This window comes from Acartia tonsa, chromosome 1, assembly GCF_053477335.1.
Source record: "Acartia tonsa isolate MP-2025a chromosome 1, ASM5347733v1, whole genome shotgun sequence".
Lineage (NCBI taxonomy): Eukaryota > Metazoa > Arthropoda > Copepoda > Calanoida > Acartiidae > Acartia > Acartia tonsa.
The window spans coordinates 37,702,040-37,729,576 of NC_137260.1; the positions used below are offsets into that span (position 1 = coordinate 37,702,040).

The window sequence follows — 27,537 nt, forward strand, 5'->3', positions numbered from 1 at the left end:
AGATATTAGATAAGAAAATGTTCAGTTGTAATCAAACTTTTGAATAAAATAATTGAAAGAAAATAATCTTAAAATCCAATGAAACAAGAGAAATCTTCTAGATCTGACAAAGCAATTCTATACTTTTGGAGATTTATAAAATTTGAAGGTTAGTAAAATTAATTTACATCTTTAGATCTTTGGAACGTCTACGAAGTTTTTGCATCTAGCCGAGTTTTTTTTTATTAGCTGCTAATATTTTTTTTATCAATTAAGTTGTTGTTTGTTAGTTGTATTTGATAAATATTTAGGTCCTAATTATGTTAAACTCGAAAAAGTTTATGTTAGACTTGAAAGGAAAGATATTTCAAAGATCTTAAATAATGTACAGTTAAAAATGAAATTTTCATATTTTTTTACATCTATTTGTTCCTGGTTTTAAAAAATAAATGTCATCTAAAGACAGATTTGACTTGGTTGGTAGTGGTCAATATAGGGGTTCAATATGCATGTTAAATAGTCGCCTCGCCCCTTGCATATAGGGTTTTTAATGAGAGAGAGGTTGCATTAGTTTGGTAAAATTAATCATAAAGCCTCACAGAAATTTAGACTTCAGTTCAGTGGTTAGCGAGATCTTAATCAATAAACAAAAGAACTTCACTACTTTATAAAATAGGATATGACCACGTCTTGCATTCCTGACTTTTTAGCAATCAGACAGCAGAGCTGTAAAATTATATAGGCCAGCTTTTTCTCAAAGTACACACTATAATATGATGAAATTTAGGCCGGTAATTGCCTAGGCCCTTATGCGAAAAAAAACTTCTAATCTCATATAACTTTCAATTTTACAACTTTAGTTTGTTTTCAGCAGTGAGTGATTTAGCAAATTTTCAGAGATCTAAGGGGATGGGACAATGGACGATTAATTAGTGCACCCCCCCCCCCTCCTTATTATGACAAACAAAATTACTCCTTATTTAGATTAGAGTTATTTGTTAGAAGGTTTGACACTGTTTCTTTGTACAGATTTATCATAAATTAACCTAGACTTCAACTGTTTTTTTAGGTTAACAAATAACAGACCGTGTTTTTAAACTTGATAGGGTTGGTTTATTTTACAGTTCATTGTCCTCTTCATGTTAAAATACATTTTTTGTTATTTAGTTAACATAAATTAGTTAGACTAGTGATAGATTAAGATAAAAGTTTGAAGGGATAAACATTGAATAGTACGTTTCAGGAAAAATAAGCCAATAGTACGTCCTTACGGCCATTAGATGGAAGAAAATAAGATTACTTCTTCAAGTGTATAATTAAAGCCAGAAATGTATAGTACATCCAAAAATTCAATAATTCCATTTCTCGTATTCATTCGAATCCTATGGATAGGAACCGGTTCTCATCCATACGAAAAAACTATGTCTAGTATCGTATTATATCCAGTTTTCTACGAATATAGAAATGTACAATCACAAGATTAAAATTTTTTTTTTAGCCGGTGCCTTCGGCACCACGGGGCTAAAAAAAACTAGTTTTAATTTTATAATTTTACATTCTATATCCGCGGAAAGCCGTTTATAATACGATACGAGAAATAACTATTCAAATTGTGTAAGTAGTATAGTTATTTCTTGCATCGTATTATAAATAGCTTTAGAATGTACAATTATAAGATTAAAAACAGTTTTTTAAAGTCCCGAGGTGGATATAATACGATGTTAGACATAGTTTTCAAATATTTAAAAAGAATTTATTCACTAAAATGTGTACAAAACAAAGAAAATCTTTTTTAATCAATTATTAATTTAATTTTTATTTATCCAAGTCTAAATAACATATGTTATACAATATCCATCCCAAAATTAAACAACAATCAGATATTAGTCCAAACTAAATGGACGGTATTAGGCTGAACTAGAGCACTCTCAGGGGAATGAAAAACCGTACTAATTAGCCATAAGTGCAAGGCCCCCAACTAATAATAAGTTGGTTGAGCTCTCTGGTCGAAATTTCATTCCTTACTTGTCATGGGGTAATGGCGCAATGGGTAGGGTGTTGGCCTGGTAATCTAAGGGTTCCCGGTTCAAGCCCCGCCACATGCAAAATTAACTCTGATGAATTGAGCCATACTGATGAGCCCTAAAAGGGCGAAACACTGTGTGTCTATGAATTTTAAAAACTATTCCAACCAACGAACAAGGGTGGGTGAACTACAAAGGGAGGAAAGCTATGAATAAAAGACGCAAACTGAAAATATCAAACAAATCATACAAAACATAACCAAAAACTTAAAAACCTGTATTTCAGGGATAAATATTGCATAACAGCATATTATAAGTAGTATTTTAGTTGAAAACTAAATAATATTAAGTAAAAAATATAATTCTGCTCTAAATGGCCGTAGAGTATTTAGAAGTCCATCAGTAAAAAAAAAACATTAGTGATTAGTGAATCTATCTGAATTGATCTATTTTTCCCCAGGAAGATTTTTGCTGGTCTAATTGTTTAAGACAACTTTTGAAGGGATAGTACACTCTCATCTCGAGACAAGGAACCAATCCCATCAAAATTGAAACCTAAGGGGCAAAGTAACTAAAAATAGCATACATTACTATGTTTTGTCTTTAAAAATTGTACTTTTTCAGGGAAGCTTTAGGCTCACTGTAACTTTATACGTTGTTGGAGCTAGGGAACGATGTATTTAGTACTCTTAATCGATATAATGTTTTAATTTACCCACTTTAAGTTTACTTTAAATTTAAGCAATTGAAGAAAGCATTTGTTTCATAAAATTTAAACAATTTAAAAGAATTCTGGTAATGATTTTTTCTTGAAAATTTGTGACCTTGTACAAGGTCTAACTAAAATATGTACATAACAGAGCTTAATAAACTAAAATGTCTGAAACATAGCAACTATAAATACCTCTGCACTTATTAGTTAAACTATAATGTAATTGTTCAAGTTCTAACTTAAGATACCAGAGTTTGATAAACTAGAAAATAAAAAAATACAGCGATACAAATGGAAATGTTAATATAGTTTTTGACATATAATGCAAATTAATGTAATACATAAATTAATAACGCTTTTTTGTGGAAATTAAAGATCTCGGAAATTACTGGTGTTGATAAGTTGTACTTATCATGGGAGCTGTCAAAATGTCTCTTGGGTGGTTTTAGGCTATTTTTGGGACCTCCACCGCCACTCCTAAAAGCTCAGGGTGTGGCATATTATAGCTCAATAAATTAGATTGTTAAAAAAATAGCTTATTGTATAAACCCTAGACGAATCTTAAATTTCTCCATACAGCATTTTGTCATTTTAATAGAATATTTTTTATAGTATCAATGCATGCTTATTTTATTAAGACGCAAAAAGCTAACGTCTCAAGTTTCAAAATAAATATTTTTTTGCATTTATTTTAAATAAAATTATTATATAAAAAGAATATTTTGGTGTCTTATCTTTTTTTATGAATCTACATTTAGAATGAGAAGTAAAGATATCAAAAATTTGCTTTCTTCAAATCTTTTATTGAACAAGAGTAAATAGCCAGCCCAGATATAAATATGAGGCTTCCCTTAAAATTTCATTTCAAAGTTAGGCTGCCACTTAATGACTTCACCGAAAAATAATATCCCCAATCAAAATAAAACAATTGTGGGGGGGAATTACTTTGGAATGATTTTGACAATCTTTTATACTGGACCAAAATTGAGCTTTCCTAAAAAGCATAGTCATTACATGGATTTTTTAAATCACTAAATGAACTGACCGATAGACCAGATTAGCATCTATCTTACGTTCGTACTTTATTTAAATGACAGTAGACACACTTTTAACTCAAATTTTAGAGCAGCTTTCATCTAATAAATCTGATAAGAAATTTTAAATGTGACAAAAAAAATTGACAAAAAGTGAATTGTCAATGTTAAATAGCAAGACGCATTTTATGCGTAATTTCTTTCTCTCTCTCTCTCTCTCTCTCTCTCTCTCTCTCTCTCTCTCACACTCTCTCTCTCTCTCTATCTCTCTCTCTCTCTCTCTCTCTCTTACTCTCTCTCTCTCTCTCTCTCTCTCTCTCTCTCTCTCTCTCTCTCTCTCTCTCTCTCTCTCTCACTCTCTCCACCCTTTTAATCCTCCATTAAATTTCTTCTTGCTACAAGAGCTTCATATAAAACAACAAAAATATCCACCCCCGTAATTTTGCACTTTTCTATTATGCATATAAACGATATAAATTTTTTGTGAATATTTTCATGACCACTGAGAATCTGCTCTGTAGATCACTTTTTTCGTTTAAGGATGTTGTTTTAATTTTAAAAAAATTAATTTAATTGTGCATTTAAAGTGCTTAATGATTTGAACCAATGAACAGGGATAGGCTAATGGAAAGTATATTAAAATTATACCCCAGTCCAAGAAGAACATAATTATTAGTAATACATCTTTTGCACTTATTTTAAAATATTACAAAAACACTCAAATCTGAAATTGAAGGCTTGGCAAAAGTTAGTTTTCTATTTGTGTGACTTTTTTATGTTGGATTGTGCACTGTCTCTCTCTGTTTGTTTTGGGAAAATATTTCAGTAAAGTCTTTTGAACCACCATATCAATTTTATTTTTCTTAAAGTAAAAAAGTAAATCATTCTCCAAATAACGAGGTACAATTTTTGGGTACCTTCAAAGGATAAGGGATGATTTATCTGATGGAAAACTGTTTTTCACCTTATAATTATAGCATTATTTCATTAGAGATTAATAATTACAACATAATATTTTACAATAATATGCTAAAAAAATATTTAATTTTGTCATAATTATTTAATTTTATACATATTAAGCTTGAAAATATTGTAATATTGTTTGGGGTATGACATGAGCATGAGAAAATAAGGTGTGGTTAAGTGTCAACAAAACCATGAACATTAAAATTTAGAAGGCCCTTTTCACCCTTTCGAGGAACTACACCCTCCCCCCCCCCCTATAAATCCTGTGCACGCTAATGGGTAAAAATTTAAAGGTAACCCATTAAATAGATAAGCCAAACAAAACAAGATTTAAAGAATACTTTAAAATCTTAAAATTACAAAACGCTAGAGCTTGGATAAAAGACATTTTAAGGCTTATAAAAAGTAGTGGTCAAAAAAGGCCTTAAGCAATCTCAAAAAGATATTGCGCTTCGACGTTTTTTGAGAGGCAGAAAAAAGAGAGAGGTGGAGGGGGGAGGAAAGGAAAGAAGGGCCTAGATAGCGTAAATTTATGATGGGGGAGTGGGAAAGAAAAAATAAAAGTGGAGGTGAGGGGGAGTACTGCCTGCGTAAAAATTGTAATCTTACAAAAGTTGTTTTAAAACATAAATATTGAAGTTGTTTGAATTTTCGTCAGTCTATAATAGTTGTTGTGTTAAGCTTCAAGCCAACAAGAGTTACACACATACAGTATGATCAAAATTTAAATTTAAAAAAAAAACACATACAAACTTTTGTATTTTAATTAAATAATGCACAAAAATCATTACCGACCCCTTTGAAAGTTAAAACAAGTAAACTATCCCTAAAAAGTTTATTTATATTAAAATGCATATTTATTTGTTATAGAATAGGGTTAAAAAATAGACTTGTATCCAAATAAAATGATGCAAAAAATCATTACCGATCCCTTTGAAACAAGTAAATTATCCCTTAAAAGTTTTATTATATTAAAATGCATATTTATTTGTTTTAGAGTAGGGTTAAAAAAAACAATTGAAAAGGGTCATAGCACCTGTAAGAAAAAAATATCGGGCGAATATTATGCTGTTAATAAAAAATTATTTCATGATACTAAATCTGGTTTCTTCATCCTGTTATACAAAGTAGTAAGTTTTTTTTGCATTGTCAGTAGCTTAAGATTTCAATAACTAATGAACCGATTGAGTTTTCCAATTTTAGAAAGTTCCAAAGACATTCAGGATGTTTTTAGACTACTATATTTTAAGATTAAAGTCTTGGTATGTTTTTTTTTACCTTCTCTACCCCTTCAAATACAGAGCCCTTAGATGCTAAGGGCGTAGCTGCTAGTCTTACCACAAAGTGGTATAAATGTAGAAAATATTAACTTTTTTGACTTTGAAAAGGAACTCTCAGCAAATTTTGATCATACTGTATAGTTTAGAGTGGATAGTGTCATATTAAAGACAAGGAATCAAACCAATATAAATACAAGATTCAGTTGTCTTTAAAAACACTTGGAAAAAAAGCTGAAAAAAACTTGCTTCAAAGTCAAAATCTACAAAGGAAGACAATTTTGATATGAAGAGGTAAATTTTATTTAAGTTCTTAAAACAAGGACAAGAATTATGTTACAAGCAGAAATGTTCAAGACATTATTATAATCTACTTATGTCTAATAGTATTTATGTTTGGAAATATCTTAACTCTAGATCGTGATGAAGTTCATTCGGTACATTACTCTATTATGGTTGTTGTCATCCATGTTTTACAGCATATTATTTAAATGTCATTCTGTAAAGTTTTAAGACAAAATGATAATTTCACAGAAACAAATTTCGGATACAAAGAAAATTGTTTTAAAGTTGATTGGGCATGAACAACAAAACTATTAAAATTTAGTTTTCTGGTTCAATCCTTTCTATCCGTAGCACAGCTACTTAATAATTAAGGCATGTACGTAAGTTAGTTTGTTAATAAGGTTTTAATAACTTATCGTTCTTCTTCTTTTGTTGGTAAATTAAAAAAATACTTTACAAATAATCATGCCGGTTGGTCCACAATTCTTACAAAAGTCTTCAAACCTGTTTGTCAAATATTTGCATATTGATTGCATATCTTATATTCCAATTAATCCATTACTCTTATAGTACAGGCATTTCTCTAATCCCCGATAACACAGAATCTCTATATACAAGTTTATTTATAGGCAAACAAAACAATACTGATTTGAATATTTATAAAATTAGGATGAGTTAAACGGGATAACAATGATTCCCTTCACTTTGTATATTTCATTCAAGCAAATTATATACAAGAACATTATTATTAGTGAGAGCATAGCTACTCTATAAGTTAATCTGTCCAGCTAAATTATTATTGAACCTAATCGTTCAGTTCCAACGAATTGTAAAGAAAATCTTTCTTGAGCTCATCTGAAATTTTCCTATCTACATTTATATTCACAAAGAATCACTTTTAAACGGTGTCCCGTTAATACCGTCAGTATGTCACTTCAAACAGACACTTATTTGTGTAAAGATTCTTTGGGTATAGTCCTTTCCACGACATCCCTCCATAAGGAGCGATTCGTCGTATTTTTAAAATGGCTTTTTATAGGTTATTTTAGGTTAAGTTAGGTTATATTGTGTTAGGTGAGTGCCCCACAGGGTTAGGTAATTGGTCCCGCAGGGTTAGAGCCCCCCGCAGGGGCTAGAAATAGGAGAAAAGCTACTTTGAAAAATACGAAGAATCGCTCCTTATGGAGGGATGTCGTGGAAAGGACTATACCCGATTCTTTTACTAGATGCTTTTCGCTAACTTTATAAATTGCATCCAAGAATAAACAACGATTTTAAGACTGCATTTGTGCTATTTTTTGTATTCTTATCTTGCAGCAATGGGTATGGTGAAGTCCTTTAAAATAATTTCATTATTTTTTCGCTGTTTCACATGAAACCCGCGGTTGACCACTTCTTACTTTAACAACAACAGCAACAGAGATGTTGTTGGGGATGTGGCAGAGTAAAAGGGAAGTTGATGGAGAAAATTTAAAGATTTTGAAACCACACCAATCGAATTTCAAGATTTCTACGATTTTTATTTGAGATAAGATCATAAGAAAATATATAATACATATACACTATACAGGGTGTATTTGAAGCAGAAAAATTTAATTTAATATTTATGAAATACTTTTTAATTTGTATAGTTCATCTTTTTACTTCTAAATATATTTCCTTAGGCAACCACATTACATTTTGTTCCAAGAGTTTGTTAATTTATCAAGTTTAATAGATTTTCTCGTATTCATTCGAATCCGGTGGATAGGAACCGGTTCTCATCCATACGAAAAAACTATGTCTGGCATCGTATTATATCCAGCTTTCTACGAATATAAAAATGTACAATCATAAGATTAAACCAGTTTTTTTAGCCGGTACCTCGGGGCTAAAAAAACTAGTTTTAATCTCATAATTGTACATTCTATATCCGCGGAAAGCCGTTTATAATACGATGCGAGAAATAACTATTATTTGGTTTCCCTCAAAGTGCCTTTTTGACCATAGACTCAACCCCCCCCCCTTTTCTCATTTATTTATAAATGAATTCAAATAATAATTTATTTTTTGTTTGTTTCTTTGTCATCTAAGTTTAGGTTTTAATAGGTACAGCCCTGCAGCGTTAGAGAAGCAGGAATAGGCAGTGCATGGTTAGGGCCCTCTTGCACTTGTAAGAAGGCATAGTAAGAAGAAACTTGGTACGGGGGGAGGGGGTGAAATTGCTTGATGGGTACTATAAATGAATGTATCTTTTTATCAAAATTGCAAACAAAACAAGTAAGACACCCTGTATTTTTATCGAAAAACATACCATCAAAACATTTAAAACACAACAGCAACGTTTTCTAGTTTTCTTTAGGATATTGAACTTTTTATACTTTCTTTAAATATACATATAAGTGAGCCAGAAGATTTTTTAAAGTACTTTATACATCTTTACATACACACAAGAGAAAATATTTTGGTTTCAGTTCAATTCATTTTACAAAAGAATTAGCATCTAAAGTCAACTCTAAGTTACGAATTAAAAAACGTAAAAAGTGATAGCTGCAATTTTCAAGCACTATATATCAGGTGGCCTTTTTCAATTTTTTGTTTTCTTAAATTATGTCTTTTTTCTCTCTATAATTAAATGTAATCAATTTTAAATATTAAGAATTAAGTATTTTATAAAATCTTGACATTTTATAGGCTAAGTAGATAATATATATAAATATGTATATATTTTTAAAATTAAAGTGTTAAACAAATTTATATATTATTATATATTTTTTTTAAATTTAAACCTAACCTAATTTTGAAAACCCAATGGGGGCTAAAGTATAAGTATAAGTATTTTTCTGTCAAAAGTTTAAATACGTGACGTACAGGAAACTTTGCTCTATTATGTAATCATCCTTTAGAATTAGAAAAAGCAGATGAAAGGATAAAAATAAGAAACATTCTTTAGTATTACATAATTGTTTTATACATTTGTACAGTAATTTCACTTAGTTTGCCTTAGTATACCAAAAAGTTTCTTTTGAATGAAAAAAAGTATTATAAACCCACTATAATCATTAATAACACTTTTTGACTTTTTAAAAAGTTGCTAAGTAACACACATACAAATACTTCAATATAATTATATATGTCTCAGTATCTAAACAATCTCAGAAATGTGGGGATGGATAAATTTAAGATAAATAATATTCACGTTAATTTTAGGTTATTGACAACGATACTTTTATATTTTATTTTCATACATTTACATTCAACGGATTGGTGCCTCCGGCTGTAAACTTCAACTATAAACAAGGACGTAGAAGCTTAATGTAGAAAATTAAATCAGAGAAAATACAAACCCATTATTCCTTTACTCTATAAGCATTTTGATTGCAAAAAAAGCTTTGTAAAAGGGTATTCAAACTTTAAATTTTTATTGGGTTTTTCGCTATAGAGCACTTAAGTGAAGATGGGAAGGGGGGGGGGGGTGTTACAAGACCCTCCACTTTCCATTTTTTAAAGAGAAAAAGTAAAAAAAAATTGGGAATGTATTTTTTTCTAGGGGTGATTTCCATTGAGATGTTGGTTTACCCTCCCCTAAAAAAGTTATAACCAGTAACTGAACCTATGAGAAGTATTATTGTATCGGTTCAAAGGCATTGAATGCGTTTTGCACTATGCTAGAAGTATTTCAAAATACGTTCTTTTTTAACTTTGAATCAATAGTTCTTCTTAGCTGGCTAGATAGTACGTTTTCATATAGGAGCTATTCAAAACTTACTTTAGCCGTTTTTATTAAAGACTAAAAATTCATTTATAATCGAATAAAAGTTTTTAGATAAACCTATGCTATACTATTACAGAAGGTATAAATTAACATATTTTTATGATTTCAAAATTTGTTCCTCAACTTAAACATTTTAAGAAATGTTTTTTTACCGACGGATAAATTGCTGGCAAATAGTGATTGTTTAGGGTCTTTTAAAGCCTTTTTTAACCATCAATGATTTTTTTTATTTCTGTTCTTAAATTCTTCAACACTATAGTAACAAATAATTGATAATAATTGAATGTTTTTGTCTGTAATTTTTACTAAGAAATAAACAATGATTGTTTACAATCAGGGGCGTGCTCTAGGGGGATTGTCCGCACATCCCCCTTGAAATAAGCTCATTCTCCTGTGCACGCATTTTTCTACAATTTAGTTCTTGTTAGAGGTTTTGCCATTAGCTACTACTCCTGGCAAAATTAAAAGGGTGTAACCACCTCCCTCTTCATATCACCTGGGAATTATATTTCTTCTTCCAGTTATCCTACCAGTGGCGTGCGAACCGAAGGGGGCATTTGGGGCAATCGCCCCCCCCTAGCGACCAAAACGCCCCCCCCCCTGCCCCCCCCTAGCAACCGCCCCCCCTGCCCCCCCCTAAATGTTAAAAAATGCCCCATTTTGCCCCCCCCTGGTCAACAAAAATGCCCCTTTTTGCCCCCTACCCTACAAAAAGCAAAACTATCCCAGTTTCCAAAAAAAAGATCAAGAAATACTCCAAAAAAAAAACCAGACAGTTAGGTTATAACCTTTTTTCACTGAACATAACAAACCAGGTTATAGGAAGTATTTTATTTTGTATAATATAAACTTTTTACCAAAGAAATTTTGTACATCCCCAATGATGATACAAAAAATTACCCCTTATATAGATTACAATTATTGGATGAAATGTATGGAAACTCGACTTAATTAACCAACCAATCAAAATTCCATTAAAGTCCCCAAAGTTGTTAAGCCAACGAATAAGAAATTTTTATATGAAATATTGGGGACAAGTGTAATAAATAGCCCAAAAACCCCTCCCTCCCTGCATATTTGAAGAAAAAAATTTGCGCTTCGCGCCCTTCCAAATGGTTTCTGCTATGAAATATTGGGGACTAGTGTAATAAATAGCCCAAAAAAACCTTCCTCCCTGCATATTTGAAGAAAAAAATTTGCTTCTGCTATGAAATATTGGGGACAAGTGTAATAAATAGCCCAAAAACCCCTCCCTCCCTGCATATTTGAAGAAAAAAATTTGCGCTTTGCACCCTTCCAAATGGTTTCTGCTATGAAATATTGGGGACTAGTGTAATAAATAGCCCAAAAAACCCTTCCTCCCTGCATATTTGAAGAAAAAAATTTGCGCTTCGCGCCCTTCCAAATGGTTTCTGCTATGAAATATTGGGGACAAGTGTAAAATAGCCCAAAAACCCCTCCCTCCCTGCATATTTGAAGAAAAAAATTTGCGCTTCGCGCCCTTCCAAATGGTTTCTGCTATGAAATATTGGGGACTAGTGTAATTAATAGCCCAAAAACCCCTCCCTCCCTGCATATTTGAAGAAAAAAATTTGCGCTTCGCGCCCTTCCAAATGGTTTCTGCTATGAAATATTGGGGACTAGTGTAATAAATAGCCCAAAAACCCCTCCCTCCCTGCATATTTGAAGAAAAAAATTTGCGCTTCGCGCCCTTCCAAATGGTGTCTGCTATGAAATATTGGGGACTAGTGTACTAAATAGCCCAAAAACCCCTCCCTCCCTGCATATTTGAAGACAAAAATTTGCGCTTCGCGCCCTTCTAAATGGTTTCTGCTTTTTATCACAATGAAAGGACAAGTAATTTTTTTTTTTTTACATAGTTTTTATGGTACGATAAATTTTTTTGTAGATTATAATATTAAAAAAAAAATTTTTTTCGCTGTTTCGAGCATCCAGTATGTAATTTACTTTGACTGTCATCACACAACATACAGGAAAAAGGATTTGTGACTTTTTCTACCTAAAATATATATTTATTTCAACAGATGCTCTTTAAATCTACTTGTCTGTATTCTTATTAATAATTTTTGTGCTTTGCTACTTAAAGATGTTGTCATCCTTGTTGTCATACAATAAAGAAATATTTAAAATCATTTTTTCATAGGTATTAGGTTAATTTTTGGTAAATTATTTCCAAAATGAGTGTTTTTATCCCCTCCCCTCCCCCCCAATTTTTTTTAATGGGGTTATTCATCCTTCCTGCTGAGATTTTATAACATCCCCTTCCACCCATTAAAAATGTTTTGTGGTGGAGGTTAATTTATCTTCTGTACTATTTTTTCGAAGATGCTTTCTAGCTCCCTTCCCTTCGGTCATTGCAGGGTGGGGAGAAGGGATGGGGGAGAAGAGATGGGGGGGAGGGATGGGGGGGAAGAGGTGGGGGATATAAATGGGAAATAGGGATGGGGGAAGGGATGGGGAAGAAGGGATAAGGACTAGGAGGCCCATAATCAAATAATCCCACCCCTTAAAACGCCCTTAATTAAAATTAGTATATATAATCAAAATGCCCCCCCCTAAAGCAAAGTGCCCCCCCGGGGCACTTTGATTTAGGGGGGGGCAAAATTTTACAAAATCTTCAAAATGCCCCCCCCTAGACAAAGTGCTTCGCACGCCACTGTATCCTACCTTGGTATATTTCAATGCTATGTCTATTTTACTGGAGGCCCGGCTAGGTAACAGTATCACATATAAGACATGTGTGACGACCAGCTACTCTATGACCTATTTATATTTTAAGTTGCCTATTATCCATGAATGACAGTCAATCTTTTTATCTAATTGTCATTTTGTAATCCTAGCTACAAGCTTAGAATCTAAGGCATATAAGAGTTAATATGGCATATTATGGTATTTTAGTTAAGACACCGTGCACCCTTACTGTTTTAGACACTTGTCAAGATTGGTGTAGAGGGTTGGACACCTAGGTGGGGTATCCATTCTTCCTAATTTGGCAAGGGGGGTGGATTCTTCACACCTATGTTTCTTTATATTGAGTATTCAAATTTGCTGGTTTTGAACTTTTTGTATCTATACTTTTAGCATTTTGGATTTTTATTAGGCCATTTATCAATAATAATCTTTGATTTTAAAGTTTAAAGCTGGATTAATCTAAAGATATTCTGTCCTTGTTTCTTCTCACATGGAAACAGTTTAGCTAATTCTAGGAAATGTGATTTCATATCTCATCCAATCTGGCGCTCTTTTTGTTTACTAACATAGCAAGTTAATTAGGTTATCAGTTAATTATAAAGTCATTTCTGTACACTTTTCTTTGATTTTAATTAAATAAAATTTTACTATTAAACAAATTAGATTGAAAGTAAATAGGTTTGTTTTTAAGGACATACTTTTAGCTCTTTAATACTCGAAATATCTGCTTCCCAAAATGCTTATGCACTACTGTTTTTGACGTCATAGCATCACAGTAAGATCAGTACTAAAACTTGCCTTATATTGTGCAGTTACATTACTGTAAGTAAAGTCTATAGAAACCCATTTCAAATGCTTTTCTGCTTAGTAATAACCTAAAAGAATCGCCTTATATTTTTATTTTTAACTCTCTCTCTTTTTCTAGTAGTGCTGTTTTTTTAGAGGCTACTCTAGAATAATTTTTGTTATATTGTAAGGTTTTTAGTATTATAATAAGCGAATTAGAATGTATTAACTTAAAATTAACCCAAAGTTTGATTTTCTCTTGTTGATATCACTCACACTCATTTGACAAATGCTTGAGAAAACAGAATAATTTCAATTACATAATATTTCAAGTTTTTTGTATTTGAAAAATAAATTGTAAAGGGCTCCGTTGCTAACAAAACTGTCTTCCTTGTTCATGCATGCATATGTTCAAATCTCTATCATTCCTTTTCTCATCCTTTCTATCTCTCACTATTCCTTTCTTTCTTTCACTCTTTCTTTTCTTTCTATGTCACTCTAGCTTTTCTCCTAGAAACATCACAGACAGAATGTCTTTTTCTTTATCTTAGCAATAGACTGACATAGCTAGGGGAATGAAATAAATGGGGGCGACATAATAAGATTTAAAACTCTTAGCTTGAGCATGATTTAGATTTAGTAGGAATTTAGATTTTCTCAAGTTAAGAACATAAGTTTTCATAGTTAAATATTTGTTATATTTACAAGACATTATTTCTGATTTTTTAAAAGAAAAATACGAAAAATTAAGGGGCGATTTGTCGTATTTTTTAAATGGCTTTTTACAGGTTATTTTAGGTTAGGTTATATTGGGTCAGGTGATTGCCATTTGGCAATTAGACCCGCAGGGTTAGAGCCCCCCGCAGTGGCTAGAAATAGGTGAAAACCTACTGTGAAAAATACTAAAAATCGCCCCTTAAGGTGCGTTGTCACGAAAGGGACTATACTCAAAAAGTTTTATTTTATTGAAGCATTTAAAACTTAATGCTTTGAGAGGAGGGGGGGGGGGGGTACAAATAAAAAACCTTACAACTTTGTATATTACCGGGCATTATTATACCCAAGGCTGTAGTAAACTAGTCATGATGACCAATGAAAAGATACTTGATAGTATTAAACATGATATAGATAATACGCTTTTATAACAGCACGTACATAGATATCAGCCATTATACTTATTTTATGATTACATGCTATAAAGTCGACACAAACCATTACAAATGATTCTGTTTTTAAATTATATATGAAAATAGTATGATAGCTGCACATATTATTCACTTTATAAAATCAATGACCTTAAAATACTTGAAATCATGGCAAATATTCATTTTGTCTATACTATGTACTATGCAGACGTTGTAAGTCGTTCCTCTAGTGACAAAATAACATAAAATATTACTTCAAAGGAATATGCAATTTTGGCTTATATTTTAATGTCATAGGACCGTTTTTTACTTATTGGAACCGCCTCACAGGTAAAGAAATATTTTACATCCTCGCATGAAACATATAAAGTGTGCTTTCACTTCTACAAAGTATTAATTAACAAAGCATATTAATATTAGCAAAATAACAAACTGCCCCTTCTCACCTGGTTCACCCTAATAATTGGTAGACCAACCTACATTTATTTCCTTTTGTAACTTTTTGCGAAAATATGAAAATATATTCGGATATGATATATTGTGGAAGTTATTGTACACCAACCGACATAAAGACAGATAGATAGACATACAGACGTTCAAATATTCACTTTCCTTTGAGGTCTATTTAAGATATATTTCTCTACAAGGATAGATATGAAAGGAGGAATAGGGCAATTGAAGAAAACAATTTTGCACTAATTTTTCTGCCAATTATGCATAGCATTTTCTTTTCAATACTGCCTTCAAATGGCAAAACAATTGACAAAATGTATTTCTATTTTGAAGTCTTTAAATTAGATAATACTTTTCATACAAAAAGGGCATTTAAGTTCAAAAGGTGTAATGATATTTTTTTTATTTAGCTTCCAAGGAGAGATGGAATTTGGAAAAGTATAAGTCTCCAGATTTAAAAACACGTCCTCTCACTCGAAAGCTAATTTTTGGATTTCTATTAAATATTGCTTAGATTGTACAAGCCAGCTTTGTCTAAACTTTTATACCAGTAATTCTGTTTATCATTATTTGGCGATTCATTTTAATTTATCTTCCTTTCATTGTCTTATCCCTTAAAATCCCTGTGTACTATAGTACAATGTTCACATAAATTAACCAAAAAAATTTCTTTCTCCTAGCAATAATAAAAGGACGTTTAAGAATAGGAAGGGGTGGGGGGTAAAGATGAATGGGTCTTTAACCCTCCACCTTAATTTTTGTGCATTTACTAGATAGCCCTCCCAACCTTTTAAATAGTTTAAAACCTGCCCACGGTAATATAAAACAAATACCCATGATTTAGGATATTTTAAGTAACATACAAACACACACACATAATATATAAAATGTCTAATACTATCAGAGGTTATTGTAAAGAGATTATAGCTGTGACTCTTTTCTGTTGTTTTACAGGGTAGGTACATATCGGTCAGCTGATTTATACAAAATGAATTTAGTTATATGCTGGACACAGCTACATAAACAACATAACAAATGTAACAAAAAGAATTTCTTTTTTTTCATTAAATTAGGTTTATTGTTATATAAGTTATAAGTTCATAATTCTTGCAAAAAAATTCTTCAAAGAAGCTAAATAAGGTAATTTTTTTCGAATATACTGAAAGAAAAATTAAAGAATTCTAAAATCGCGCGCTGTATTCTAGAAAATGTTTTGCAATTCAAAATGCATTTTATACACATTACTTTCAATGTGCTCTTCTGAATAATTCTTTAATTCGACCAACAAATCTTACTATAAAAAAAAACTCTTTTCTTAATAAATCCAATTTAAACATTGGAATTAATTTGATATCTATAATACCTACAAAGTAGCTTGATGTCTGTCCGTCCGTCCGTCTTAAGCTTAAGATCTCGGTAACCACTGAACTGATTGGATTCTACTCTTCAGGGTATATACCTATCGGTCCTGTGGTGGTTTTAAGCTATTATCTTGGGGGGTGGGACACCCCTAACGCCACCAAAAATGAAAATTTACCCCCCCCCCCAAAAAAAAAAAATTAATTTTCTTGAGAACACATTAGACTATGAGCAGCACCAGTAGTAATTTTCTTGAGAACACATTAGACTATTTTTTACGAATTTTGCGAATTCGTTATTTAAAGGGCGAATATAGGTTTGATATGATATGAGCTTATATGAAAGGTGCCATTTCATACTTTTAGAATATCTATGCCAAATTTAAAAATTCAAAAAAATCCTTAAGTAGATTTTGCAATTTTCTGTTTCAATTGAACATATGATAAATGAGATTGACGACAAACGGTTTATTTTAGCCCTTTACAAGACTTTTTTTTGACTATTTTGCTTAAGTTTGATTGACTATTACAATGGCACGCACCTTAAAAGATAATTTAAATGTTTATTATTTTAGATTATATACTCTTTAATTCAATTTTTTAAAAGCGTAGAAATAATTTGCGTAAAAGTTTTGACTAGGGTAAATAATACGTCTTAAAGTTTATTTTCTGTACAAAGATCATTGGTTAATTCTGGAAAATATAAAAACCCTGATGTACGCAATTTTAACACACACTCACACGAACCTTAAAAAAACAGGGATTTGAAATCATTCTTCCTCCAAGAAAATTTTATCAATTATTTTTTTTTACTTTTTACATTATTTGATGTTTTTTTAAACTTTTAAATATTTTACTTTATATAATTTGTATTAAGGTAGAAGATGGGTATATTTACCCCTGATTAATTAGTTTCCACGTTATTACGACTATCCTTTACGAAAGCTTTTTAATTCAACCTTGCTACGAAGCCTTGTGTGATGCTAGGGTAATTGGGTTCTTAGGGAACCACACTTATTACATAATATTATCTTGAGTTAGAAAGGTTTTAAGCTATAAACAGACTTATACAATTAGATATGTCAATATCCTTAAGTTATTTATAATCTATATAATGGCACCTTTGAAATAAGCTCATATTATATCAAACCTATATTCGCCCTTTAAACGAGAAAATGTTTTCCTGCTGGGTAGGTGCGAAAATTTGCGATCCGTTCTGCTGGTTAAGTAATAGAAGATGTAATTATACCTCTTGGGACAAAGCCCCTAAAGGCTAAGGGCGAAGCCGCTAGTTTACAAATTAAAGTAACTTCAGATGCAGTAACCTAAAACCAAAGTCTGGCCTACACGAACTTTCCAGAATATTATAAACACTAATAAAGCTGTTTTACATATCTTAATGGTCGAACTTACACGGCTAGGCGGTCACTCTTGTAAAATTAACAACTTTTTTGTTTCAGAGGTTGAAGTAATGCCTAGTTGTTGTTGTCAGTGTTGTAGAAAAGTAAATGCTATAGAGGACGCCTGGAGGTGATATTAACAAACTTTTAACAACCAGAGACTTCTAGTACAAAAATTTACAGGTAAAAGTTGTTTGATATCATATAGGTTTAGAATTTGTATGTTCCTCACATTGTCATATTAGAGACATTAATCAATACTTACATGCTAGTAAATTAAATCAAGGTTTGAAGGGGCGGAGGGGATTGCCTTGTAAATACTTTAAAAAATAATTGTTACTGAACGATTTCATGTTATGCTCTTCTTTAAACATAATTCAAAGAATAAGAATTTTTATGATTATTACCTACCAATTATTCAATCCTTTATTCGATCTGAATCATACCTAAACTCATCTGAAAGGATATTAGATCTACTACTAAATATTCATGATATATAATGTATGTGAAATCTCAATCAGGTTGTCACATCAGAAGATCCTGAGATCAAGAGAACCCAGTTGCAACTAAGAAGAAAACGACGACATTCTGAAGAAATAAGACGACAATCAAGAAGATAAAACAAGGAAGACGTCAATCAATTAAGAAAAAAAAAAGACAAAGAAACAAAGACGAAGGCCACAAAGGTCGGATTTAAACACTAAGGTATTGGGATTTTTATTTTGAAAATCATTCTTACAACAAAATAAAAGATTAATAATAAAGATATCTTTTTAAAATACCAATTTAATTAATAATACATCTATTTTAAGGAGGTAAATAATTAATGGTAGAAGTAATGGCGCCCTGTGCACAAGAAATCCTCGACCTCTCCATATCTAGGTAAACACTTTGATTGTCTAACATTATAATATGTGAAAAATTTTCATATGTAATTCTCTTAATATGTCTCAAAAAATGCTATCATAATAAAACGCAACCTTTTGCAATTTCTTATGATAGAGTTAACTTGTTCATAACCCGCCAAACAACAACTTAAAAATTGTCAAAATAAAATGATTCCCAGGAAGTTACTTCTGCCTAGCTATTTCAGAGATTATATAGAACACAAACTGCCAACTACTTGTTAAAATTTATATGATTAAAACATTAATTGCAAACAAAGTATTGTCCAAAATTATCAATTGCTTTGTTGACGTCTCAAATCAAATTCTCAATAAAATATCATATAATGTTATAACATGCAAAAGTATATAAACAACTTAACTGATTATTTAATGACAAATTACCTTCCTCTTAATATTTATATTTTATATAAGTTCATTATTTAATATAGACTTTATATATTGACTAAAAAACGCTTAAAACCCTAATTAATGCATAGTATTTTTAGAGGTAAGACTCGAACCATTTATCTGAGTCGCCATGGAGAGAGCCAGAATAATTTGTTTGGAAAGATCGGAGGGGATGCTGACCTATCCCCTAGGGGACAACAATATGCAAAGGTGAATTATCTTAGATTGGAATTTTCCAAAATGAAATTACGTCAACTATTGAAAGAAAGTAATGAAAGAAAGGGGGGCAGGGTCGAATTATAGTTTGCTACACTTCATATTGAACAATCTTGCCATCTAAGAGAATTTAAGTAACATTTAGGCTAATTTGAAGGACATCTAATTACTTGGGCTTAGGGTGAATAAACATTTTGAGATATTAAGTGACATAATTAAATCAATTTTTTTATTAGGCTCTGGGTGATTTTATGAATAATCTTGGAGATCCGTGTCACAAAGTTGTAACATCTACCCTCAGAAGAACACAACAAACTGCTAAATATATTTCTGCTCATAAGGTATTCAATTTTATTTTCAATATAAATAATTGTTATATTGGGTACTGGGTAGCCACGCAAGGTTAGAGCACAGCAGGTATTAGGCAAAGAAAGAAAGAAAAAGCACCCCCCACCCACCATTATTTTTAATCCAAAAACGTAAGGGGGTTAGGTGTCAGGGCTCAACAAACCACTTGAAGGAAAACACCATACAATCTACATATTTTCTTTGTTCAAATGAACGATAAACCAGAGAAAATAATCTTTAATTTCCTACCTTTATTATTAAGGTTGTAAGGAACGAGATAGATGAAATCAACGCCGGAGCCCATGATAACATGACTTATGAAGAAATTGCCAAGGAAATGATAACTCAATTTTTTAATGTAACCGGTTATAAAGAACGCTGGAAAAGTTGGGGGGTTAGGGAGAGGGGGCTGAATTTACCATCTTTGCTAAAACTATCCTTGGCGTGAAATGAAACTAAGAATTAAAATATAGACAAATCCTTTAATAAATTAAATGTTAAGTAAAGAAAATTGGAAGAAAAGATAATTCTTTATGAATACATAGAAAACAGCCCTTTCTCCTACTAATGTATTTAAAATTTTGAAAATGTCTATCTATCTATTTTCTAAGAGAGGTGAGGGGGGGGGGGGGTATTTGTAGAATTAAAGTTTACACTGTGTAACTTTTCCTTAGAAATTTGAATTATCATGTTTGTTCTACAGATACATCCTGTGGAGTTTGCTCTCAGAGACAAAGACAAGTTGAACTACAGATATCCAGAGGTAAAAACTTTTTAATAGTCTCATATTTCAAATATTACTTATGGTTTTCAACTCGTAGAGGTAGACAATGGCTTTTCCTCTCATTATTTACTAGTTACCTACCAAAGGTCAGATTTCTAAGTCATATAAATGATGTAAATTATTATTTCCTTTAAATGAAAAATTATACCTAACTTGAAATTTTATCTTATTCGTTGGGCCAAAACTTGGGGTACTTTAATTTAACTGCGTGATTGGTTAGTTCCAGATATTTAGTATCAACAAATAATTTTGATCTACTGCAGGGGTGTAACTTTATTTATCAACATTGGGGATGTACATTGTACATTTTTTTTGTCCATTGTCTTATCCTGTATGGTCCATTGATTTAGTTTTAATTTCAAATAAAAATTTAACATTCGTTTTATGGAATGAGAATCATGTTATAATCCTTTAATATATTTCTATGACGCTTATCAATGTACAATTTAAATACACTTTTTATCAATGAAATAAGGGGGGGGGGGGTTTAATGCAACCATCTCGTAATCAATGTATAAATGGCACATAGAATTCGAATTTCGATCTGAAATTTTGCATGAGTAATCCTTGGTAGGTCTATTTTCCCTAAATCGAACAAAAAGTTGAAAAAGTAACAGCTAACGGCTCATCCGTTTAGCCGTTTTTTGGCTATTTTTAGGGCAAATCTGTCAAAAATTACGTAGAAATCAACATTTTAAAACATATTTTTGCTTTAAACCATGTGAAATGATACAAAAAATATTTTTTTAGATTTCTAGTACCAGCAACTACCGGCTAGAATCGTTTAAAAACTTTTTGGGTCGGAAAAGAGCATTATGTGGAGAGAGGTTTCGTGATTTATTTCCATAGAAAAAAGCCAAAAAATTACTAAGCGGCTGAGCTGCCAGCCGTTAGCCGTTACTTTTCCAACTTTTTGGTTGATTTAGGGAAAATAGACCTACCAAGGATTACTCATGCAAAATTTTATATCGAAATTCGAATTCTAATTGCCATTTATACATTGATTACGAGATGGTTGCATTAACCCCCCCCCCCCCCCTTTAGAGATAACAGTTTTATTCTACCTAATTTAAAAATTAAGATAACACTTAGCCTTGGAAAATTTATATTTTATTTGTTATCTTTTTTATGAAAGTCCTTGAATTGAATATTAAAGTTATTAATAAATGACCTTTCAAAACACTTTTATCATCAACTTTTTGCTGCGGCATTGCGGCCTGTCTATGGCTGCGGATTTTTCAGTTTTACAATAATCTGTGCATAAAAGTTTCAGGATATTAACCCCTACCACCTAAAAATCTCATTACTTTTTCTTTTTAAACTTAAAGGGATAGTTGCATGAAGTGCATTTAACGAGTTTGATTGCAAGCACATGTTACAGGAATACCATCTAACATATATAATTTGGTTTTCAATAAATAGCAATCAATTAGTCACCACTAAAAATGTCATAATGCTATTTTTGTTAAAAACAGGACAACCATAAAAGTTGTCTAAATCTAAAAAATATGACATTCAAGTCTTGACATTTTTAAAACTACATGGTAGAAAATTTTTAAAGTTGTTGATTGACATCACATTTCCTCTAGTAACCCCAGAGGCCTAGCTAGGGGCGTAGTCACTAGTGTAAGATAGCATATATAAATTGATTTGTTAAAGAGTAGCTTTGATTTTTTAACCGGACACATGAAAATCAACATGTGTATTCGATTCAAAAGGGTGTTAAAAAAATTAAATCTCAAGTTGTAAATAAATTAGACCTCATTTGATCATTAATTCTTTTTATCCTGACAATTTGTTGAAACAAGGACGATGTAAGAGCTTATAGTTTAACTTCTTTACAGACACCCTTGATTGATTTATAATTATGTTAATAATAATTTATTGCTTTTCCTATGTAATTCAGTACAAAATTCAAAGTCTAAATTTCCTAATCTAAAGTCCAAAGCCAACGTTTAAATAAACATAATTTTTAGGAAACGAAAAATTTAATATTAATCTGTCATTGTGTCATATGTTTTTCATATTTTTATGTCACAAATTGAAAACTCATAATTGTTTATTATTGTTTTTTTCTAACTTTTTTATTATAGAATAGTGCTAATGGTAAAATTATATAGAATGAATAAATTTAACCACAATAACATAACTAAAAGACTATCTGTATTTTTGTTTAAAAGCAATCTCAAACGATGTTACTTTTTATTATTGTTATTAGTTGGGCAGTAGCTGTCTATACTTTCATCATTCTGTACGGCAAAGATATTTAGAATATATCAATATTTTGAAGTTGGAATGTCTATCAACCTTTTCTTAAAGAAAATTGCACTGAAGATATATTTGGGTCTTAGCAAGCATTTTCACTTAATTTTGTCACTTGTAGAAGTGAATCAAGCAATGATAGCTTAGCCGTTAGAGATTTATCTATTCTATCTAAAAAAAAACTTCGTTTATGTGTAAATAACAAATTCATTGTATATTCCCAGTAGAAAAAATATCTATAAATTCTCGATTCATTTACATTATGCATCTGTATATCTATCTATAATACAAAGTAGAATGATGTCTGTACGTCTGTTCCTCCGTATACACTGAACCGATCGGATTCTATTCTTCAGGGAATATACCTACTGGTCCTGTGGTGGTTTTAGGCTATTTTCTTGGGGGGTGGGACACCCACAACCCCCTCCACAATGTTTTTTTTAATAGAAGATTTATTCATACCCCTTGGGGCAAAGCCCTAGAGGCTAGGGGCGAAGCCGCTAGTAATTTTAAATAGTAAGTATCAACTTATCATTAAATCGAATAATTATCTGTGTATCTAGGGAGAGAGCTATATGGACGTGGTGAACAGGCTGACACCCGTGCTGAAAGAGCTGGAGACAGAAACCAATCTTGTCATTATTTCCCATCAAGCAACAATCAGGTTAATGTTTATGCAGCTTATTTATCCCAAGAACGTTACAGCTTTGTGCGCGTGTCTAGAAGTGTGCAGTAGGAGGGTGTCTGCACAAGTAAGAAAAGATATTCAAAGCAATTTAAAATCTGTTTGTGTTTTGACCTTAACAAAGAGTTCGATAATTTAAAAGTGCTTTTACGCATTTTCTTCGAATTTAACTAGATTGGAAATAGTCTCCACATTTGTCAGTTCATAAGGTAGGAGGAGTATGCTTAACTAAGGGATTAAGAAAATATTTGTACAGAAAAACTTAAACGATTAAAATTAAGAAGGCTTGCATAAAGAAGCCTGTTCTTGTTTGTTTAGTATAATTTAATGCCGCTCGATTTTTTGGGACATTTGTTAAAGTTTGCCTAACATTTACTTCAATTTAGGTGCCTTTTAACCCTGTTATTAAACCTGCCCTTGAAAGAGCTGCCTTACCTCAAGATTCCTTTGCACACAGTTATGCAGGTAAAATAAATTTTATACTTTTTAAATTGGGGGAAGAAATATATTTTTAAGACGGACCTTTCTTTAGTTATGTTTCCTTCGCCTCCGGCGAACAGTTTCGCCGTTTGATTTCCTTCGTTTGTCTAATCTTAGCTTTTTATAAATAAACAGAGGTGGATTCTTAAACAAAAATTTGCCTCACTAATCGGTTAGTGGGGCAAAATTGTTTTCGAGAAAAATCCTCCAAAATCAAATTAAAAATCTACAAAAATTAAATAAAATCTTATGTTGGAACTCTTCTATGATTTTATTTAATTTTTGTAGATTTTGGAGGATTTTTCTCGAAAACAATTTTGCCCAACTAATCGATTAGTGGGGCAAATTTTTTTTTTAAGAATCCACCTCTGGACTGAAAACTGGTTAGTTAACTATCTTAGTCAGTGAAGGAAGCGGAGAGCAGTGGCGTGCGAAGCACTTTGTCTAGGGGGGGGCATTTTGAAGATTTTGTAAAATTTTGCCCCCCCCTAAATCAAAGTGCCCCGGGGGGGCACTTTGCTTTAGGGGGGGGCATTTTGATTATATATACTAATTTTAAATAAGGGGGGCACTTTGATTTAGGGGGGGGCATTTTGATTATATATACTAATTTTAAATAAGGGCGTTTTAAGGGGTGGGATTATTTGATTATGGGCCTTCTAGTCCTTATCCCTTCTTCCCCATCCCTATTTCCCATTTATATCCCCCATCTCTTCCCCCCCTCTCTTCTCCCCCATCCCTTCTCCCCACCCTGCAATGACCGAAGGGAAGGGAGCTAGAAAGCATCCTCGAAAAAAAAGTACAGAAGATAATTTAACCTTCCACCCCCCCCCCCCCCCCCCCACCAACACAAAACATTTTTTATGGGAGGAAGGGGATGTTATAAAATCTGAGCAGGAAGGATGAATAACCCCATTAAAAAAAATTTTGGGGGGGGAGATAAAAACACTCATTTTGAAAATAATTTACCAAAAATAAACCTAATATGTAGAACTGATTTTAAATATTTCTTTATTGTATGACAACAAGGATGACAATTGACAACATCTATAAGTAGCAAAGCACAAAAAATCATTAATAAGGATATAGACAAGAAGATTTAAAGAGCATTAGTTTAAATAAATATATATTTTAGGTAGAAAAAGTCACAAATCCTTTTTCTTGTATGTTGTGTGATGACAGTCAAAGTAAATTACATACTAGATGTTCGGAACAACGAGAGATTTTATTTTTTTGATATTATAATCCACAAAAAAATTTATTGTACTATAAAATCCAAAGATATAAAGAACTTTGTAAAAAATAAAAAAAAATACTTGTCCTTTCATCTACAGATATGAAAATCTCTTAGAAATATGGAAAACTTTGGGGTATAGTCTCTTTTGTGGCAACGCCTCTTAAGGGGCATTTCGTCGTATTTTCATAGTAGCTTTTAATAGTTTATTATAGGTTAAGTTAGGTTAGGTGATTTTCCCGCAGGGTTAGGCAATTGGCCCCACAGGGGCTATAAATAGGGAAAAAGCTACTGTGAAATATGAAGAAATTAAGAGGCAATGTCACGAAAGGGACTATACCCGAAATTTGATTTTGATACCCTTAGCTACAAAAATTTTGTGAATTGGACCAAACAATGGGGGAATTGTGAAAGATACAAAATTGCCAAAAACGTCCTAAAAAGCAGTCCGACCTCCAGAAATTTCTAATATTTAATTATACTCCATAATGTTGGGAGTGTTAACATTAAGTTTTAGCCTTCTATCTTTAATTGCAGTTAAGAAAATTACATTTCCCCATTAGCATTACAAACTGACAGCCATAGTTATTATAGAGAAGATAAAAAGTTATATCAACATATCCTACCCTCTTCAAATGGCAATTTAACAATATGTCAATTTTTCATGAAGTGGTGTTTTCAAGGATTTATTAGGGCAGTGTGCAAAGCGCACCGAAAAATATTTATTTCCTCTTTGAACTAAAATCAATTAACTACAACAAGAGTGACGTATTTTAACAAGTTAGGAATATAGAGTGTAGTTAGTTTTAAGGCTCTTTAATGAAAATTGCCATAAAAAAAACATGTCTTTTTGTAAGGGTATGTACACAAAAAAATTATAAACTTATCCTGAACATCATATGACATCATATATAGTATATTAATTTAGACAGACATACAATGTTGAAAAAAAGGCTTAGATAAATATCAACGCTGTTTCATTTTTATTTAAATAACTTTTTGATTAAATATTTGATTTTTACAAATGTTTTTATACAATGTGATAAAAAGCAGAAACCAATTGGAAGGGCGCGAAGCGCAAATTTTTTTCTTCAAATATGCAGGGAGGAGCGAAGGTGTTTTGGGCTATTTATTACACTAGTCCCCAATATTTCATATAAACATTTTCTTATTCGTTAGCTCAACATCTTTTGGGACTTAAATGGAATATTGATTGGTTGGTTAATTAAGTTGAGTTTCCATACGTTTTATTCACTAATTATAATCTATATAAGGGGTAATTTTGTGTATTATCATTGGGGATGTACAAAATTTCTTAGGTAAAAAGTTTATATTATACAAAAAAAGATACTTCCTATTAAGGTTAAATGAATAGTAACTGTCTGTTTGGCGCGAAGCGCCAAAAATTTTTTTTGTTGAGTATTTCTTGATCTTTTTTTTGGAAATTGGGAGAGTTTTGCTTTTTGTAGGGTAGGGGGCAAAAAGGGGCATTTTTGTTTACCAGGGGGGGGCAAAATGGGGCATTTTTCAACATTTAGGGGGGGGCAGGGGGGGCAGTCGCTAGGGGGGGGCAGGGGGGGGCGTTTTGGTCGCTAGGGGGGGGCGATTGCCCCAAACGCCCCCTTCGGTTCGCACGCCACTGGCGGAGAGATGCTACCCATCTAAAAATAATTAACTACTAAAAAATTTTAGTGTTTACTTTCATAGCACAACCCATAACTAAAAATTGCACAGTTATATAATTCAACTTTTCTAAGAGTGTCTCTTTTGTTTGTTCTTTGTACGGACGGAGTTACTCTGAATATAGATCAGCCCCGCTACTTTAATAATAATGTATTTTTTTCAGTTAACCTTCAGTGATTCGTGCGAGGAGAGCGGGATTGGCGGTGAGTCCGGCAACGGTGTTTCCATAGAGTACATTCGCCTTCCGGTAGACTGTGTTGACACGTACAGAGCCAGGCCGGAAAATTGCAGTTTGGACCGTAAAATGGAAGATGCCTGCCTCACTATCCCCTTCCATCTTTAATCACATCATTTATGTGAATAAAAAAGAGAAAACAAAAAGTGCCTTATTTGTAAGCTTTCTGAAAAAAAACTTATTCATTCAAGGCAATACCATTGTAAATTTATTTACTCAAATACTATTTTTTCTTTGACTTGCAAAGTTTAAGATGAAATATCTTATAAAATTTTTGTCTTAATCATTATTGATCATGATTCTTCTCAATTTAGCATTTCTAGTTATTGTGTAAATATATTACTGATCCTTTCTTTGGGATATCTCTTTATTTTGCTTTATGGCGTTCTTACATGATCTTTTTCATGGAGTGCCTCTTTTTAACCAAAAA

The 27,537-nt window shown here is 31.9% G+C and overlaps 2 protein-coding genes across 7 annotated transcripts in view; one reads left to right on the forward strand and one right to left on the reverse strand.

The window, feature by feature from the left end:
* Positions 1-22,942, reverse strand: part of LOC145318715 (dolichyl-diphosphooligosaccharide--protein glycosyltransferase 48 kDa subunit-like) — a 35,553-nt gene extending 12,611 nt beyond the window's left edge. The window contains exon 1 of the mRNA XM_080160184.1: positions 22,905-22,942. The gene's annotated coding sequence lies outside the window, so the exon portion shown is untranslated. The remainder of the gene's footprint in view (positions 1-22,904) is intronic.
* LOC145318736 (6-phosphofructo-2-kinase/fructose-2,6-bisphosphatase 1-like) lies at positions 1-27,537 on the forward strand. Of its 6 annotated transcripts, none has more exons than XM_080160236.1 (12): positions 5,298-5,426; positions 6,137-6,286; positions 17,946-18,068; positions 18,407-18,590; positions 18,698-18,767; positions 19,279-19,390; positions 19,633-19,737; positions 20,007-20,076; positions 20,446-20,507; positions 23,354-23,454; positions 23,862-23,940; positions 27,036-27,537. In XM_080160236.1, the coding sequence occupies exons 5-12, from the start codon at positions 18,712-18,714 to the stop codon at positions 27,213-27,215; spliced, it is 765 nt and encodes a 254-aa protein (XP_080016362.1). In that variant the 5' UTR covers positions 5,298-5,426; positions 6,137-6,286; positions 17,946-18,068; positions 18,407-18,590; positions 18,698-18,711; the 3' UTR covers positions 27,216-27,537. The 6 variants fall into 6 exon arrangements, with proteins under 6 accessions (XP_080016378.1, XP_080016362.1, XP_080016369.1 ...); XM_080160243.1 differs by having other exon boundaries at positions 5,375-5,426; positions 6,142-6,286; XM_080160252.1 differs by lacking the exons at positions 5,298-5,426; positions 6,137-6,286 and adding an exon at positions 1-148.

What these genes read in the sequence shown, in the direction of transcription:
- LOC145318736 (XM_080160252.1), top strand. Translation starts at nt 18,712, where the DNA reads ATGGTAGAAGTAATGGCGCCCTGTGCACAAGAAATCCTCGACCTCTCC. An exon ending in CTCGACCTCTCCATATCTAG is followed by an intron (nt 18,768 to 19,278) that starts GTAAACACTTTG and finishes TAGTATTTTTAG; the next exon opens with AGGTAAGACTCGAACCATTT. An exon ending in TCCCATCAAGCAACAATCAG is followed by an intron (nt 23,455 to 23,861) that starts GTTAATGTTTAT and finishes ACTTCAATTTAG; the next exon opens with GTGCCTTTTAACCCTGTTAT.